This window comes from Bombina bombina, chromosome 6 (assembly GCF_027579735.1).
Source record: "Bombina bombina isolate aBomBom1 chromosome 6, aBomBom1.pri, whole genome shotgun sequence".
Taxonomy (NCBI): domain Eukaryota; kingdom Metazoa; phylum Chordata; class Amphibia; order Anura; family Bombinatoridae; genus Bombina; species Bombina bombina.
This window is the reverse complement of record NC_069504.1, coordinates 265,223,622-265,241,314: the sequence shown is the minus strand read 5'-3', so window position 1 is coordinate 265,241,314 and position 17,693 is coordinate 265,223,622. Positions and strand designations below refer to the sequence as shown.

General features: G+C 39.0%; 1 protein-coding gene across 2 annotated transcripts in view; it reads right to left on the bottom strand.

Moving 5' to 3' along the window:
* Positions 1-17,693, bottom strand: part of MDM1 (Mdm1 nuclear protein) — a 245,355-nt gene that overhangs the window by 148,726 nt on the left and 78,936 nt on the right. For both annotated transcript variants that reach the window (XM_053716829.1, XM_053716830.1), the window contains one exon: positions 12,664-12,927. In XM_053716829.1, coding sequence (XP_053572804.1) covers positions 12,664-12,927 — 264 coding nt within the window. The remainder of the gene's footprint in view (positions 1-12,663; positions 12,928-17,693) is intronic.

Below are 17,693 nucleotides of genomic sequence, written 5' to 3'. Positions count from 1 at the left end.
TAAAAGGCGAGTTTAAAATCCTCCACTACGCACAAAATATAGAAAAAATAACTCATTGTGTAGTTCATTAACAAATCTAGACAGGCCCAGAGGCTTGTTTTCCCACAGAATATACTGTATATATTCCTACAGATATATAGGTATAGATATATATTTTACATTAACATTACCAGATATCTATTGAAATATATATATATATATATATATATATTTAATAATAAAAATTGCATTATTTTCTAGGTGAAGAACATAGGAATGTAAAATATGCGTAACACGCTTCGGGTTTCACACTTTAGGTCTAACACAGTGTAGGGTTAGTGCACATGAAAACAGTTATCTTAAGGTACGTTATTGGAATATTAAATAATAATAATTACTAAAAATTATTATAGATACCGTAAATATTTTTGCATACATATATATATATATATATATATATATATATACACACACACATACATACACACACACATATATACAGTATATTCATCATATACATGATGAAGGGGTGATTGATCCCAGAAACGTCACATTTTTTTGCTAAATAAAGCACCTTTTTGAAAATCCAGAGAGTGCAAGCTTCATCTGTACTGTATTAATTCGTGCCTGCACCCTGGTAGATGCTTATTAAGTTAGAGTGCGCTTTTCTTACTCTATTTTATATATATATATATATATATATATATATATATTATTCTATGTATTATTTAGAATTTTTTACAGTATCTATACTTTTTAATAATTGTTAATATTTTATGTTTAATATTTTACATAACGCACCTTAAGATAACTAATTCATGTGCGCTAACCTGACACTATGTTGGACCTAAAGCGCAAAACCTGAAGCACGTTACATATATTTTACTTTCCTATGTTCTCCACATAGAAGAAATTTACAGCTAGATTACGAGTTTTGAGCGCTATAGGGATTTTAACGACCGCCACGAAAGTGGCGTTATTTCACCTCCTTATAGCGCTGGTATTACAAGTTTTAAAAAAGCAGGCTAGTGCAGACTATATAGTTGCGTTGAGCTCCATACCGCACCGAAATCAAGCGCTGCTGTTACGTGCTCGTGCACAATTTCCCCATAGACATCAATGGGGAGAGCTGGCAAAAAAAAGTCTAATACCTGCGATTGCGGAATGAAAAGCTCCGTAACGCAGCCCCATTGATGTCCATGGGGAAAATAAAACTAATGTTTAAACCTAGCACACTCTAACATAAACCTTGAGTTTAAACACCCCTAATCTGCCACCCCCAACAGCGCCGCCACCCACATACAGTTATTAACCCCTAATCTGCCACCCCCAACATCGCCGCCACCTACATAAAACTATTAACCCCTATTCTGCCGCTCCCGATGTAGTTGCCACTATACTTAAGTTATTAACCCCTAAACCTCTGGCGTCCCACATCACTACCAATAAATAAATCCATTAACCCCTAAACCTAACACTAACCCTAATGTAAACCCAAGCCTAAGACCGCCTAACTTTAACATAATTAAAATACAGCTAAACTAAAGTTACAACTAAATAATACCTATTTTAAACTAAATACAAACTTACCTGTGAAATAAAACCTAAGCTAGCTACATTATAACTAATAGTTATATTGTAGATAGCTTTGGTTTTATTTTTATTTCACAGGTAAGTTTGTATTTATTTTAACTAGGTAGACTAGTTACTAAATAGTTATGAACCATTTACTAACTACCTAGTTAAAATAAATACAAACTTACTTGTGAAATAAAACCTAAGCTGCCCTACACGAAAACCTAACATTACAAAAAAAAATAAACACTAAAATTACTAAAAATAAAAATAACTAAATTACAAAAAATAAGAAACAAATTATCAAAAAATAAAACATAATTTATGCTTACCTGATAAATTTATTTCTCTTGTAGTGTGTTCAGTCCACGGGTCATCCATTACTTATGGGATATATTCTCCTTCCCAACAGGAAGTTGCAAGAGGATCACCCAAGCAGAGCTGCTATATAGCTCCTCCCCTCACATGTCATATCCAGTCATTCGACCGAAACAAGACGAGAAAGGAGAAACTATAGGGTGCAGTGGTGACTGGAGTTATAATTTAAAATTTAGAACCTGCCTCAAAAAGACAGGGCGGGCCGTGGACTGAACACACTACAAGAGAAATAAATTTATCAGGTAAGCATAAATTATGTTTTCTCTTGTTAAGTGTGTTCAGTCCACGGGTCATCCATTACTTATGGGATACCAATACCAAAGCTAAAGTACACGGATGATGGGAGGGACAAGGCAGGAACATTAAACAGAAGGAACCACTGCCTGTAGAACCTTTCTCCCAAAAACAGCCCCCGAAGAAGCAAAAGTGTCAAATTTGTAAAATTTGGAAAAAGTATGAAGTGAAGACCAAGTTGCAGCCTTGCAAATCTGTTCAACGGAGGCCTCATTCTTAAAGGCCCAGGTGGAAGCCACAGCTCTAGTGGAATGAGCTGTAATTCTTTCAGGAGGCTGCTGTCCAGCAGTCTCATAGGCTAAGCGTATTATGCTACGAAGCCAAAAAGAGAGAGAGGTAGCCGAAGCCTTTTGACCTCTCCTCTGTCCAGAGTAAACGACAAACAGAGAAGAAGTTTGCCGAAAATCTTTAGTTGCCTGTAAGTAGAACTTCAGGGCACGGACCACGTCTAGATTATGCAAAAGACGTTCCTTCTTTGAAGAAGGATTAGGACATAACGATGAAACAACAATCTCTTGATTGATATTCCTGTTAGAAACAACCTTAGGTAAAAACCCAGGTTTAGTACGCAGGACTACCTTGTCTGAATGAAAGATCAGATAAGGAGAATCACAATGTAAGGCAGATAACTCAGAGACTCTTCGAGCCGAGGAAATAGCCATCAAAAACAGAACTTTCCAAGATAAAAGCTTAATATCAATGGAATGAAGGGGTTCAAATGGAACACCCTGAAGAACTTTAAGAACCAAGTTTAAGCTCCACGGAGGAGCAACAGTTTTAAACACAGGCTTAATCCTAGCCAAAGCCTGACAAAAAGCCTGGACGTCTGGATTCTCTGCCAGACGCTTGTGTAAAAGAATAGACAGAGCAGAAATCTGTCCCTTTAGCGAACTAGCGGATAAGCCCTTTTCTAAACCCTCTTGTAGAAAAGACAATATCCTAGGAATCCTAACCTTACTCCATGAGTAATTCTTGGATTCACACCAATATAAATATTTACGCCATATCTTGTGGTAAATTTTTCTGGTAACAGGTTTCCGAGCCTGTATTAATGTATCAATAACCGAATCCGAAAACCCACGCTTTGATAGAATCAAGCGTTCAATTTCCAAGCAGTCAGCCTCAGAGAAATTAGGTTTGGATGGTTGAAAGGACCCTGGATTAGAAGGTCCTGCCTCAGGGGTAGAGACCATGGTGGACAGGACGACATGTCCACTAGGTCTGCATACCAGGTCCTGCGTGGCCACGCAGGCGCTATCAGAATCACTGATGCTCTCTCCTGTTTGATCCTGGCAATCAGTCGAGGTAGCAACGGAAAAGGTGGAAACACATAAGCTATGTTGAAAACCCAAGGGGCTGCTAGTGCATCTACCAGCACCGCACCCGGGTCCCTGGACCTGGATCCGTAACAAGGAAGCTTGGCGTTCTGGCGAGATGCCATGAGATCCAGATCCGGTTTGCCCCAACGACGAATCAGTTGAGCAAATACCTCCGGGTGAAGTTCCCACTCCCCCGGATGAAAGGTCTGTCGACTTAGAAAATCCGCCTCCCAGTTCTCCACGTCTGGGATGTAGATCGCTGACAGGTGGCAAGAGTGAGACTCTGCCCAGCGAATTATCTTCGAGACTTCCAACATCGCAAGGGAACTTCTGGTTCCCCCTTGATGATTGATATAAGCCACAGTCGTGATGTTGTCCGACTGAAATCTGATGAACCTCAGTGTTGCTAACTGAGGCCAAGTTAGAAGAGCATTGAATATTGCTCTTAATTCTAGAATGTTTATCGGGAGGAGTCTCTCCTCCTGAGTCCACGATCCCTGATCCTTCAGGGAGTTCCAGACTGCTCCCCAGCCTAGTAGGCTGGCATCTGTTGTTACAATCGTCCAATCTGGTCTGCGAAAAGTCATTCCTTTGGACAGATGAACCCGTGACAACCACCAGAGAAGAGAATCTCTGGTCTCCTGGTCCAGATTTAGCAAAGGGGACAGATCTGAGTAATCCCCGTTCCATTGACTTAGCATGCATAGTTGCAGAGGTCTGAGATGTAGGCGCGCAAATGGCACTATGTCCATTGCCGCGACCATTAAGCCGATTACTTCCATGCACTGAGCTACTGATGGGCTTGGAATGGAGTGAAGGACACGGCAAGCATTGAGAATCTTTGATAACCTGGACTCCGTCAGGTAAATCTTCATCTCTACAGAATCTATAAGAGTCCCTAGAAAAGGGACCCTTGTGAGTGGTAACAGAGAACTCTTCTCCACGTTCACTTTCCACCCATGCGACCTCAGAAATGCTAGAACTATCTCTGTATGAGACTTTGCATTTTGAAAATTTGACGCTTGTATCAGAATGTCGTCTAGGTACGGAGCCACCGCTATGCCTCGTGGTCTTAGTACCGCCAGAAGTGAGCCCAGAACCTTTGTAAAAATTCTCGGGGCCGTAGCTAACCCGAAGGGAAGAGCTACAAACTGGTAATGCCTGTCTAGAAAGGCAAACCTTAGATACCGATAATGATCTTTGTGAATCGGTATGTGAAGGTAGGCATCCTTTAAGTCCACTGTGGTCATATATTGACCCTCTTGGATCATGGGTAGGATGGTCCGAATGGTTTCCATCTTGAACGACGGAACCCTTAGGAATTTGTTTAAGATTTTTAAGTCTAAGATTGGTCTGAAAGTTCCCTCTTTCTTGGGAACCACAAACAGATTTGAATAAAACCCTTGCCCCTGTTCCGTTCGCGGAACTGGGTGGATCACTCCCATCACTAAGAGGTCTTGTACACATTGTAGAAATGCCTCTTTTTTTACTAGGTTTGTTGATAACCTTGACAGATGAAACCTCCCTTGTGGAGGAGAAGTTTTGAAATCCAGAAGGTATCCCTGAGATATAATCTCCAACGTCCAGGGATCCTGTACATCTCTTGCCCAAGCCTGGGCGAAGAGAGAAAGTCTGCCCCCCACTAGATCCGTCTCCGGAAAGGGGGCCCTGTCTTCATGCTGTCTTAGGGGCGGAAGTAGGCTTTCTGGCCTGCTTGCCCTTGTTCCATGACTGGTTGCCTTTCCAACCCTGTCTGTAACGAGCAGTAGTTCCTTCCTGTTTTGTAGCAGAGGAAGTTGATGCTGCTCCTGCCTTGAAATTACGAAAGGCACGAAAATTAGACTGTTTGGCCTTTGATTTGGCCCTGTCCTGAGGAAGGGTGTGGCCCTTACCTCCAGTAATGTCAGCAATAATTTCCTTCAAGCTGGGCCCGAATAAGGTCTGCCCTTTGAAAGGAATGTTTAGTAGTTTAGAATTAGAAGTTACATCTGCTGACCAGGATTTAAGACATAGCGCTCTGCGCGCCTGTATGGCGAATCCGGAATTCTTAGCCGTAAGTTTGGTTAAATGCACTACGGCATCCGAAACAAACGCATTAGCCAGCTTAAGGGTTCTAATCTTGCTCAAAGATTCATCCAATGGTGCTGTGTGAATCGCCTCTTCCAGAGACTCAAACCAGAATGCCGCTGCAGCAGTGACAGGCGCAATGCATGCAAGAGGCTGTAATATAAAACCTTGTTGAACAAACATTTTCTTAAGGTAACCCTCTAATTTTTTATCCATTGGATCTGAGAAAGCACAGCTATCCTCCACCGGGATAGTGGTACGCTTGGCTAAAGTAGAAACTGCTCCCTCCACCTTAGGGACCGTCTGCCATAAGTCTCGTGTGGTGGCGTCTATAGGGAACATTTTTCTAAATATCGGAGGAGGGGAAAAAAGGCACACCGGGTCTATCCCACTCCTTGCTAATAATCTCTGTAAGCCTCTTTGGTATAGGAAAAACGTCAGTACACACCGGTACCGCATAGTATTTATCCAGCCTACATAATTTCTCTGGGATTGCCACCGTGTCACAATCATTCAGAGCCGCTAACACCTCCCCTAGCAACACGCGGAGGTTCTCAAGCTTAAATTTAAAATTTGAAATTTCTGAATCCGGTCTCCCCGAATCAGAACCGTCACCCACAGAATGAAGCTCTCCGTCCTCATGTTCTGCAAATTGTGACGCAGTATCAGACATGGCTCTCGTGTCATCGGCGCGCTCTGTCCTTAACCCAGAGCTGTCGCGCTTGCCTCTTAACTCGGGCATATTGTATAATACTTCTTTCATAACATTAGCCATATCATGTAAAGTGATTTGTAAGGGCCTTGATGTACTTGGCGCCTCAATCTTACGCACCTCCCGAGCGGGAGACGAAGGTACTGACACGTGAGGAGAGTTAGACGTCATAACTTCCCCCTCGTTGTCTGGTGATAATTTCTTTATCGGTACAGATTGACTTTTATTCAAAGTAATATCAATACAATTGGTACACATATTTATATTGGGCTCCACATCGGCTTTTAAACATAATGAACAAGCAGATTCCTCTGTATCAGACATGTTTAAACAGACTAGCAATGAAGCTAGCAAGCTTGGAAATTACTTCAATAAGTTTACAAGCAATATAAAAAACGCTGCAGCGCTTTTTTTTAAAAAACACAATTGAATAACAAAGAACTAGTTCAGTTATAGTCAACAATTCTTTAAATGTATTAATTAGCAGAGGATTGCACCCATTAGCAAAAGGATGATTAACCCCTCAGTACCCAAAAAACGGATATCAAATTAAGATTTAACGCTTTTATCACAGTCAAACACACTGTCACAGGTCTGCTGTGACTGATTACCTCCCTCAAAAACGAATTGTGAAGATCCCTGAGCTCTCTGGAGACGTCCTGGATCAAAGAGGAAGAAGCAGGAAGACTGTGCTAGAATTTTAACTGCGCAACAAGGCGGTAAAAAAAGGTCCCTCCCACTCCTATTACAACAGTGGGAGACCTGATATAACGGTTTCTATGCAGAAATATACGTTAGCCGTGTGGAAAAAAATCATGCCCAAAAAGATTTATCACCAAAGTACCTCACAAAACGATTAACATGCCAGTAAACGTTTTATTAAAAAACAACATTTCAAATGCTGTGTAAAGTTATTACTAAGCCTGCTACCAGTCGCTTCCACTGCAGTTAAGTCTCACACATTATATCAGTATTAACAGTATTTTTTCAGTCAAATTCTAGTCCCTAGAAAATAACTCTACTGTGCATACATTTATCAGCCTGATACCAGTCACTACTACTGCATTTAAGGCTGTACTTACATCATACGGGTAACAGCAGTGTTTTCTTAGTCAATTCCATTCCCAGAAAATAAAGTACTGCACATACCTCATTTGCGGGAGACCCCGCATGCTATTCCCATTTTCTGAAGTTACCCCACTCCTCAGAATGTCGAGAACAGCCAGTGGATCTTAGTTACGCCCGCTAAGATCATAGAAAACGCAGGCAGTTTCTTCTTCCAAATACTGCCTGAGATAGAAAAACAGCACACTCCGGTGACATTTAAAATAACAAACTTTTGATTGAAGAATAATTAAGTAAAAACTCCAGCTCCTCTCGCGACCTCCTTCTTTGTTGAGGGTTGCAAGAGAATGACTGGATATGACATGTGAGGGGAGGAGCTATATAGCAGCTCTGCTTGGGTGATCCTCTTGCAACTTCCTGTTGGGAAGGAGAATATATCCCATAAGTAATGGATGACCCGTGGACTGAACACACTTAACAAGAGAAAAAATAATTACACCTAATCTAATAGCCCTATCAAAATAAAAAAAGTCCCCCCCCCAAATAAAAAAACCCTAGCCATATCAGCTCTTTTACCATAAAAAAAAATACAAACACCCCCCCCCAACAATAAAATAAACCTAAGCTAACCATTGTCGTGAAAAGGGAATTTGTATGGGCATTGCCCTTAAAAGGGCATTTAGCTCTTTTACATGCCCAGACCCTAAACTAAAAATAAAACCCACCCAAAAAAACCCTCTAAAAACCTAACACTAACCCCCGACAATCCACTTACAGTTCTTGAATTCCCGCTTGAAGGATCCATCCAGCCGGCGAAGTCATCATCCATGCGGCAAGAAGTCTTCATCCAGGCGGCCTCTTCGATCTTCATCCAGCCGGCAAAGTCCTCATACAGCCGGCAAGAAGTCTTCATCCAGACGGCAGCTTTTATCTTCATCCATCCGACGCGGAGCGGGTCCATCCTGAAGACATCCGGCGTGGAGCATCCTTTCATATGGTCGCCGCAGTAAACTGGAACTTCAATGCAAGTGACGCAATCCAAGATGGAGTCCCTTGCATTCCTATTGGAATAAGAGCTCAATCCTATTGGCTGATTGGAACAGCCAATAGGATGAGAGCTCAATCCTATTGGCTGATTGGATCAGCCAATAGGATTTTAGCAGCTATAATTCCTATTGGCTGATTGAAATCTTTCAGCCAATAGAAATGCAAGGGACGCCATCTTGGATGATGTCACTTGCATTGAAGTTCCAGTTTACGGCGGGACCGTATGAAGAGGATGCTCCGCGCCGGATGTCTTCAGGATGGACCCGCTCCGCGCCGGATGGATGAAGATAGAAGATGCCGTCTGGATGAAGACTTCTTGCCGTCTGGATGAGGACTTCGCCGGCTGGATGAAGATCGAAGAGGCCGCCTGGATGAAGACTTCGCCAGCTGGATGGATCCTTCAAGCGGGACTTCAAAAACTGTAAGTGGATCGTCGGGGGTTAGTGTTAGGTTTTTTTAAGAGTTTTTTGGGTAGGTTTTATTTTTAGTTTAGGGTCTGGGCATGTAAAAGAGCTAAATGCCCTTTTAAGGGCAATGCCCATACAAATTCCCTTTTCAGGGCAATGGTTAGCTTAGGTTTTTTTAGATAGTTATTTTATTTGGGGGGGTTGGTGGTGGGTTCTACTGTTGAGGGGTGTTTGTATTTTTTTTACAGGTAAAAGAGCTGATATCTTTGGGGCAATGCCCCACAAACGGCCCTTTTAAGGGTCATTGGTAGTTTATTGTAGGCTAGGGCTTTTTTTATTTTGGGGGGGGCTTTTTTATTTTGATAGGGCTATTAGATTAGGTGTAATTCTTTTTTATTTTTGATAATTTGTTTCTTATTTTTTGTAATTTAGTGTTTGTTTGTTTTTGTCATTTGTAATTTAGTTTTTTGGTTTTTTTTGTAATTAGATATTTTTTGTAATTTTTAGAGTAGTGTTAGGTTTTTTTTTAATGTGTAGTTTAGTTTAATTTCATTGGTAGTTAGTTTAATTTTAGTTTAACAATTATAATAGTTAAATTGTTAGTTTAAAATTAATTTATTTAATTTGACAGGTAAGTTTTAATTTAATTTAAGATAGGGAAATTGTAATTTTAATACAAGTTAGGAAGTCGTTAGGTTTAGGGGTTAATAGTTTATTTTAGTATATTTCGTTGTGGGGGGCTTGCAGTTTATTGGTTAATAGGTTTATTATAGTATATTTCATTGTGGGGGGCTTTTGGTTTAGGTGTTAATAGTTTATTTAAGTATATCTCGTTGTGGGGGGCTTGCGGTTTAGGGATTAATAGGTTTATTATAGCGGCGGTGTGGGCGGACGGCAGATTAGGGGTTAATAATATTTAAATTGTGTTTGCGATGTGGGAGGGCGGCAGTTTAGGGGTTAATAACTTTATTATAGTGGCGACGATGCGGGAGGGCGGCGGTTTAGGGGTTAATACATTTTAATAGTGGCGGCGATGCCTGGAACGGCAGATTAGGGGTTAATACATTTATTATAGTGTTTGCGATGCGGGAGGGCCTCGGTTTAGGGGTTAATAGGTAGTTTATGGGTGTTTAGTGTACTTTGTAACATTTTAGTTATGAGTTTTATGTTACAGCTTTGTAGCGTAAAACTCATAACTGCTGACTTTAGATGGCGTTACGGATCTTGTGGTTATAGAGTGTACCGCTCACTTTTTGGCCTCCCAGGCAAACTCGTAATACCGGCGCTATGGGAGTCCCATTGAAAAACTTTTTTAAAAGTGCGGTACTAATGTTGCGTGACAGGTTAAAAGGTGTGTGGTACACCTATACCGACAAGACTCGTAATGGCAGCGTTAGGGAAGATGAAGCGTTATGGGCCAAAACGCTGCTTTTTCAATCATAAAGCAAAACTTGTAATCTAGGTGTTAGTTTTTATTATTAAATATATATTTCTATAGATATGTGATATTAATGTAAAATATATATCTATACCAATAGATATATAGCTATAGGAACATACAATTTACAATTTAAATTGTGAATTTACAATAAAAATAACATTGTTGTGTATGTGAAGAACCTTTGAATGTGAAATATTAATGACTACTGTATGGTTAGTGCGCAAGCAATAAGTGTTTTTTTCTTCTGTGCTCTCATTTGAAGTCTATGGGAAAATAAGTTAACACGGCTGTAATATCCAAAGTCCTGAAGATAGCGCATGTCAGGTTTTGCTTGTGCGCAAAAGTTTTACTTTAAACTTGTAATACGCGTGCTAACCAATGTGTGGCAAAAAAGATTACTTCTAGCAATGTTTATGCTCAAGCTGGAGCACTAAATAGCATGCCATAGTTTTGATAAGTAAATTTAAAAAAAAAAAGGCTCTATTTCTCTTTACATGGAGTGATAGCAAAAATGCTAAAAATTCTCCGGTGTTCTTTTGTATTTTGGATTATACGCCATCTAAAAGTGGAATTTTAACAAAAGAGAACGTTTTAGTACTTTTTCACATTAGCATTAACTTGTGATAGAAACGCCAGTGACTACCTTTGAGAACTTGTTTCAACAAAATGTTTAATTATCCCATTTGAAAGTCCATTGAGTGCCAATTGAGCTTTATTTATAGAGAGTGTTTCACCAGACGGACCAAATGACTAAGCTCTCAGGCAAGAATATCTAAAAGATCTGTCAGCACTATGAGTTCTCTCACAACATAAGGCAAATTTGGCAATAAAGCTCTCATAGAGATGTTTCCTGCATTTATTGATGTGCAGAAAAAAAAACAGGGAGATTGTCTATGGAGAGAACTTGGCAACCCTCATTTAAGTGGGTGGGACTGCTTGTTTAAAAACTTTAAAGGGACAGTCAACACCAGAATATTTTGACAGCTTTGCTTTTTAGTCAGTCAGTGCTCATTCCTCGGTAAATTCACGTGCATAAGCTCAATGTTATCTATATGAAACACATGAACTAACACCCTCCAGTGGTGAAAAACTGTTAAAATGCATTTAGATTAGAGGTGGCCTTCAAGGTCTAAAAAATTAGCAAACGAACCTCCTAGGTTTAGCTTCCAACTAAAAATACCAAGAGAACAAAGCAAAATTGGTGATAAAAGTAAATTGGAGAGTTGTTTAAAATGAAATGCCCTATTTGAATCATGAAAGTTTTTTTTGGACTTGACAGTCCCTTTAAAGGGGAGAATGTTTACTTCACTTTTATGCTGGTGTCATTCAAATTATGATGTGTACTAGACAGTTGAGTGAAGCAGGTAAGTCCAAATAATGGCTGCAAATTAAGCATCTTTACTGGTCCACTTTTAGAATCAATTTGCATAGACAGCAAGGAAATCTTTCCAAGTAGCACTGCAAAAAGAACTTAATATCATGCACTAAACCTATGCTTTGGTTTTGTTATTGTGATCTAATATGTATGTAAACATATATTTATACATAGGTGTCAGTAGTCATCTACAGTATCTATCTATTTTCTATTCAACACAGCAGACATGCATTCCTATGCTTGGAAATGACATTAACCAGTACTAGTCTGTTTATATATCTAAGGGAGCTGCAATTATCTTCACATTTATCTTCAGTTGAGTTATTATATGGTCACAAAGAGATATGTCCCTTACAGAAGGGAACACTGAAACAAAGCTATGTTCTCTGACACAACCCACTGTACTTCATATGCATAAGACCTTAGAATGAATGAAGGTATTTACATTACCTAATATAAGCCTTTAAGGAGCTCTGAGTCCCAAATAACAGGTATGAATAGGATACTGGGTGTCAACGAGATTAATGTAATGTTCTTGAGCTTATATGTAAAAATAGTCAAGTTCATTGATCTGAACCATATATTGGGATTTTCACCCTAGTGACACCATTTATGTGGTAACCACATACAACCACATTAATATATAAACAAGAACCTTGAACGTGAGAAAGCAATGACAACTATTTATTAAACATCACATAATCACAAGCTTTTCCCTATTTCAAGGCCACTTGACTGGACAATATTTCAAATCAGACAGTTATTAGTCAACTCCTCTCAGGAAAATGGTAAACTAGTTAGGCAAGATGAAATGTTCACATTCTTCTGGGAATTATTACTTTACAAAGTATGTGCTTAACCCAGGATCATATGTCAAATGACAGTGTAAACAAATGCACAATCATCGCTAGGTACCTGATCCAAAATGACCAACTATCAAGATATAGAAATAAAAAAAACTGAAAAGGTGAGTGGAAAAAAGAATAAAGGCTTTACATTCATACCTTTTTGTAATCTGTTCTTTTTTACTTTCTTCATCTGGTTCCTCTATTTCCTCTTCTTCATCGTCAACACTTTCTACATATTTATTTGGCGATACTCTTTCTTCGATTTGCTCAGTAACATCATTCTCATCCCAAATAAGCTTTCTTCTAACTGGCATGGTGGGTGCATTGGAAATTCCCAACAATTCAGTATTAGATGGTTCTTTCAGTTCTGCTGGTGATGATTCCTTTGATTTATGTGTTTTTTCCTTGGGTGTTTGCAATCTATTAAAAAGAATACATTTGTTAGACAGGTTGCCATTTGTTCATATAGAAATAGGGTGCATAAGTGCCAACACCGCAACAAGTTCAGTAAATGTCAAAAACATGTAACTAAGGAAACACAGCATCAGCAACAGTGGAAAATAGATTCATATTTCCAACTAGTGTTTCTAGCAGGATAATAAAAAATAGCATTAAAGGGACAGTCAACACAAATAGCGTTTTTATTTATACATATAAACTTGCCCTGGATCATCATTTCTCAATGTAGCCCATTTTTCAATGACTGTATATAGAGTTTGTCAGTAAAATCACTTACTTTTCGCGCTGCAGCCGTTTCAAAATGTCCGTTAATCCCCTCCCCTTTTACATCAGCAGTGACATCAGCAGGTTCATGTAACTTGTGTAAATGTTCTATCTTGCTCGTAACCTGATTTTTGCGCATGCGCAGTGCGTCTCTGGTATTGGTATTGAAGAGGAATAAAGTGCACCAATCTATTTTCTACAGTGCATTTCTTATGTATAACAGCTAATTATTCCAACAGGTCCCCTTTAGTTCATCAGGAGAAAACAGACAGTGGTAAAATGTAATGAAGTTCTGAGGTTATTAATCAGATTGGAAGCAAAAACTTGTTTCCTGGTAATGTTAGTTAAGATATATGCAATAAACTAGGCTATATTTTATGGACAGGGAAACAATCTGAAAGGATAAAAAGATCTGACATTAAAAGAATGTTTCTACAAATGAACACACTGAGTTTTTATGCTAGAATTTGTGCCAATCCTAACATAAACCATAATGTAAAGTATACAGGGATTTCACAGCGCAACCCTAGTGGTAATTTAAGATGTGCCAATAAACAGCTTTCCCCAAAAAACTGTCAGAGTTATAACGGAAGAAAAAAAAGCGGGGTATGGACAGCGCTAAGTGATCTTAAAAATACCACAACCAAAATATGTTAATAGAATTAAAAATATTTATTCATAAAATGCCAAATATTCGATAAATCCGTAGGGGTTCTTAAATGTCCTTTCTCTGCGCAGAGATAAGGCTTGAGGGTTCCTGAGCCTATTAGTTTACAGTGTCCCTTAATCAATCAAGATTAAGGGACACTGTCTGTAAACTAATAGGCTCAGGAACCCTCAAGCCTTATCTCTGCGCAGAGAAAGGACATTTCAGTACCCCTACGGATCCATTTGGGAAAGCCGAGTTCCAAGAGCTGCCATTAGCTGGTGAGCTGCACGTGATTGAGGTAACACACTTGACAAGGAAGCATCTGAGACCGGCAACGCTGAAACACAAGCAGAGCAGCAGACCGAGTGATAGGTATGTGATTCAAACTACCAAGAAGACGGGTAAGAGACGGAGCAACGTCTGAAGAGTATAAGTGTTTTTACACTGAAAAACTGGGACACAACCGCAAAATAAGGAAAGGTACCCTATAACCTCCTGTTTTAAGCTAATATCCCCTTACACTCGCATAGTGGGAGTTCCGACTAAGACATATACATAGTCAGACCTGCCGTAAGGGACATAATTTGCTAATCCAACAAAGACTGCTCTTAAAAATATCTGCATCAATAATGCAAAGTGGTATTTGATTAATATCTTCCACATCAAATTCACATAGGTGGCACTGAACATTTATAACCATACAACGTTATTATGATGGTGGTTTTATAGATAGCTATTTAGGTTTTATTTAAGTGTTTTATAATTATTTGTCCAGACTTACCTATAATTGTGGTTTTGTATTATTAACATAGAGTTAGAACTTATTTTTAAGTATGACCGGTCACTATAATCTTAGTTTATTATAAAAAATATATTTTTTATCGAATATATGGCATATTATGAATAAATATTTTTAATTATATTAACATATTTTGGTTGTGGTAATTTTTAAGCTCACTTAGCGCTGTCCATACCCCCCCCCTTTTTTCTTCTGTTATAAATCATAATGTAGCCTGTCAAAACACAGGCTTGCCAGCATGGATTGTTTCTGTTTCTTGTATAACCAGAAACCTTTTTTATTTTATATTAAGGCAAAACAAAAGAAATGATGATCCAGGGCAAGTTTATATGTATAAATGAAAACGCTATTTTCATTATAATATAGAATAAAATAAAAAAGGTTTCTGGTTATACATAAATATGTGAAATATTTACATTAAAACACAATAAAAGTCATCAAATTTAATAAATGTTAATTTTCATATTTAAAAGGTATGTGTCTGGTAAGGGCTCCATAGTGTGTGTGTGTGTGTATATATATATATATTTATTTAAAAGGCACTTGTATGGGAAGGGCTCCGTAGTGTGTGTGTATGTATATATTTATTCATATATATATATATAGGGAGAGAGAGAGTTCAAAAAGGAAAAGAGCAACTTAGAACAGTGCAATAAAACTTAGCGTTTATTCCAAAATGAAATTAAAACATAATGGAGAATCCACAGACATAAGTAACATGTCTTAAAAAGCAGTAGGAAAAAGCTTACGCGTTTTGGCTAGATTGCCGTACTCATAGCTATGAGTATGGCAATCTAGCCGAAACACGTAAGCTTTTTCCTGCTGCTCTTTTTAAGACATGTTACTTATCTTAGTGTGGATTCTCCATTATGTTTTAATATCGTTTTAGATATTTTTTTTCCTTTATTGCACTCTTCTATGTTGCTCTTTTCCTTTTGAATGGTTTCCACTTAATTGCCAATTACAGAGAAACCCCCCATATACATTTATTGCCTAGTAACCTACACCGAGTTGTTCCCTTGGACCTATTGTGGCCGTGGTATGAAGAGGCTTTCCCTAATGCACAGATGACACTGTGGGGTAAACCTTTTTCTGGGCTGTTCCGATATTGGATCTTAATTTAAAGACGGCACAACTTTTTGTGGCAGCTACATGGGAATGGAGATACCAAGATAAGTATTTACATTGTAACCATACCCCTGTGGATCTTGTGAACCGACTTTCAACATTTTGGAGGTAATCTGTTGAACGGAGCTGCGTATCTCAGTTAAAGAGCCCCCCGTGACATTTGTAGATCATGTCAGTGGTTTAGCTTTTGGTCAAACGGTGGAAGTCGATACTGAGGATCAGTCCGCACCTAAGGGATCTGGTAACCCATTGTACACACCTAATATCCCATTCACTGATTTTTGCGGTTGCTCTGAAATTACACTCCTTATATGTTAAATAGTGGCTACATAAAAGGGATGCTGTTTATATCTGGAGACAGTTTTTCTTACACTTGTTACTTGGCATAATTGTGATTTCTCACATATGAGATATATGCACTATTAACTCTAGCCCCTATAGCAGAACATTTTCTCTTTTTTGCATATGTATGTATGTATGTATGTATGTATGTGTATATATATATATATATATATATATATATAAAAACATAATTTATGCTTACCTGATAAATTCCTTTCTTCTGTAGTGTGATCAGTCCACGGGTCATCATTACTTGTGGGATATTAACTGCTCCCCTACAGGAAGTGCAAGAGGATTCACCCAGCAGAGTTGCTATATAGCTCCTCCCCTCTACGTCACCTCCAGTCATTCGACCAAGGACCAACGAGAAAGGAGAAGCCAAGGGTGTAGTGGTGACTGGAGTATAATTTAAAAAATATTTACCTGCCTTAAAAAACAGGGCGGGCCGTGGACTGATCACACTACAGAAGAAAGGAATTTATCAGGTAAGCATAAATTATGTTTTCTTCTGTTAAGTGTGATCAGTCCACGGGTCATCATTACTTGTGGGATACCAATACCAAAGCAAAAGTACACGGATGACGGGAGGGATAGGCAGGCTCTTTATACAGAAGGAACCACTGCCTGAAGAACCTTTCTCCCAAAAATAGCCTCAGAGGAAGCAAAAGTGTCAAATTTGTAAAAAGTATGAAGCGAAGACCAAGTTGCAGCCTTGCAAATCTGTTCAACAGAGGCCTCATTCTTAAAGGCCCAAGTGGAAGCCACAGCTCTAGTGGAATGAGCTGTAATTCTTTCAGGAGGCTGCTGTCCAGCAGTCTCATAAGCTAAACGAATTATGCTACGAAGCCAAAAAGAGAGAGAGGTAGCAGAAGCTTTTTGACCTCTCCTCTGACCAGAGTAAACGACAAACAGGGAAGACGTTTGTCGAAAATCTTTAGTTGCCTGTAAATAAAATTTAAGGGCACGAACTACATCCAGATTGTGCAAAAGACGTTCCTTCCTCGAAGAAGGATTTGGGCACAAGGATGGAACAACAATCTCCTGATTGATATTCCTGTTAGTGACTACCTTAGGTAAGAACCCAGGCTTAGTACGCAGAACTACCTTATCCGAGTGAAAAATCAAATAAGGAGAATCACAATGTAAGGCTGATAACTCAGAGACTCTTCGAGCCGAGGAAATAGCCATTAAAAATAGAACTTTCCAAGATAACAACTTTATATCAATGGAATGAAGGGGTTCAAACGGAACACCCTGTAAAACGTTAAGAACAAGGTTTAAACTCCATGGTGGAGCCACAGCTTTAAACACAGGTTTAATCCTGGCCAAAGCCTGACAAAAAGCCTGAACGTCTGGAACTTCTGACAGACGCTTGTGTAACAGAATGGACAGAGCTGAGATCTGTCCCTTTAAGGAACTAGCGGATAACCCCTTTTCTAAACCTTCTTGTAGAAAAGACAATATCCTAGGAATCCTAACCTTACTCCAAGAGTAACCTTTGGATTCGCACCAATATAGGTATTTACGCCATATTTTATGGTAAAT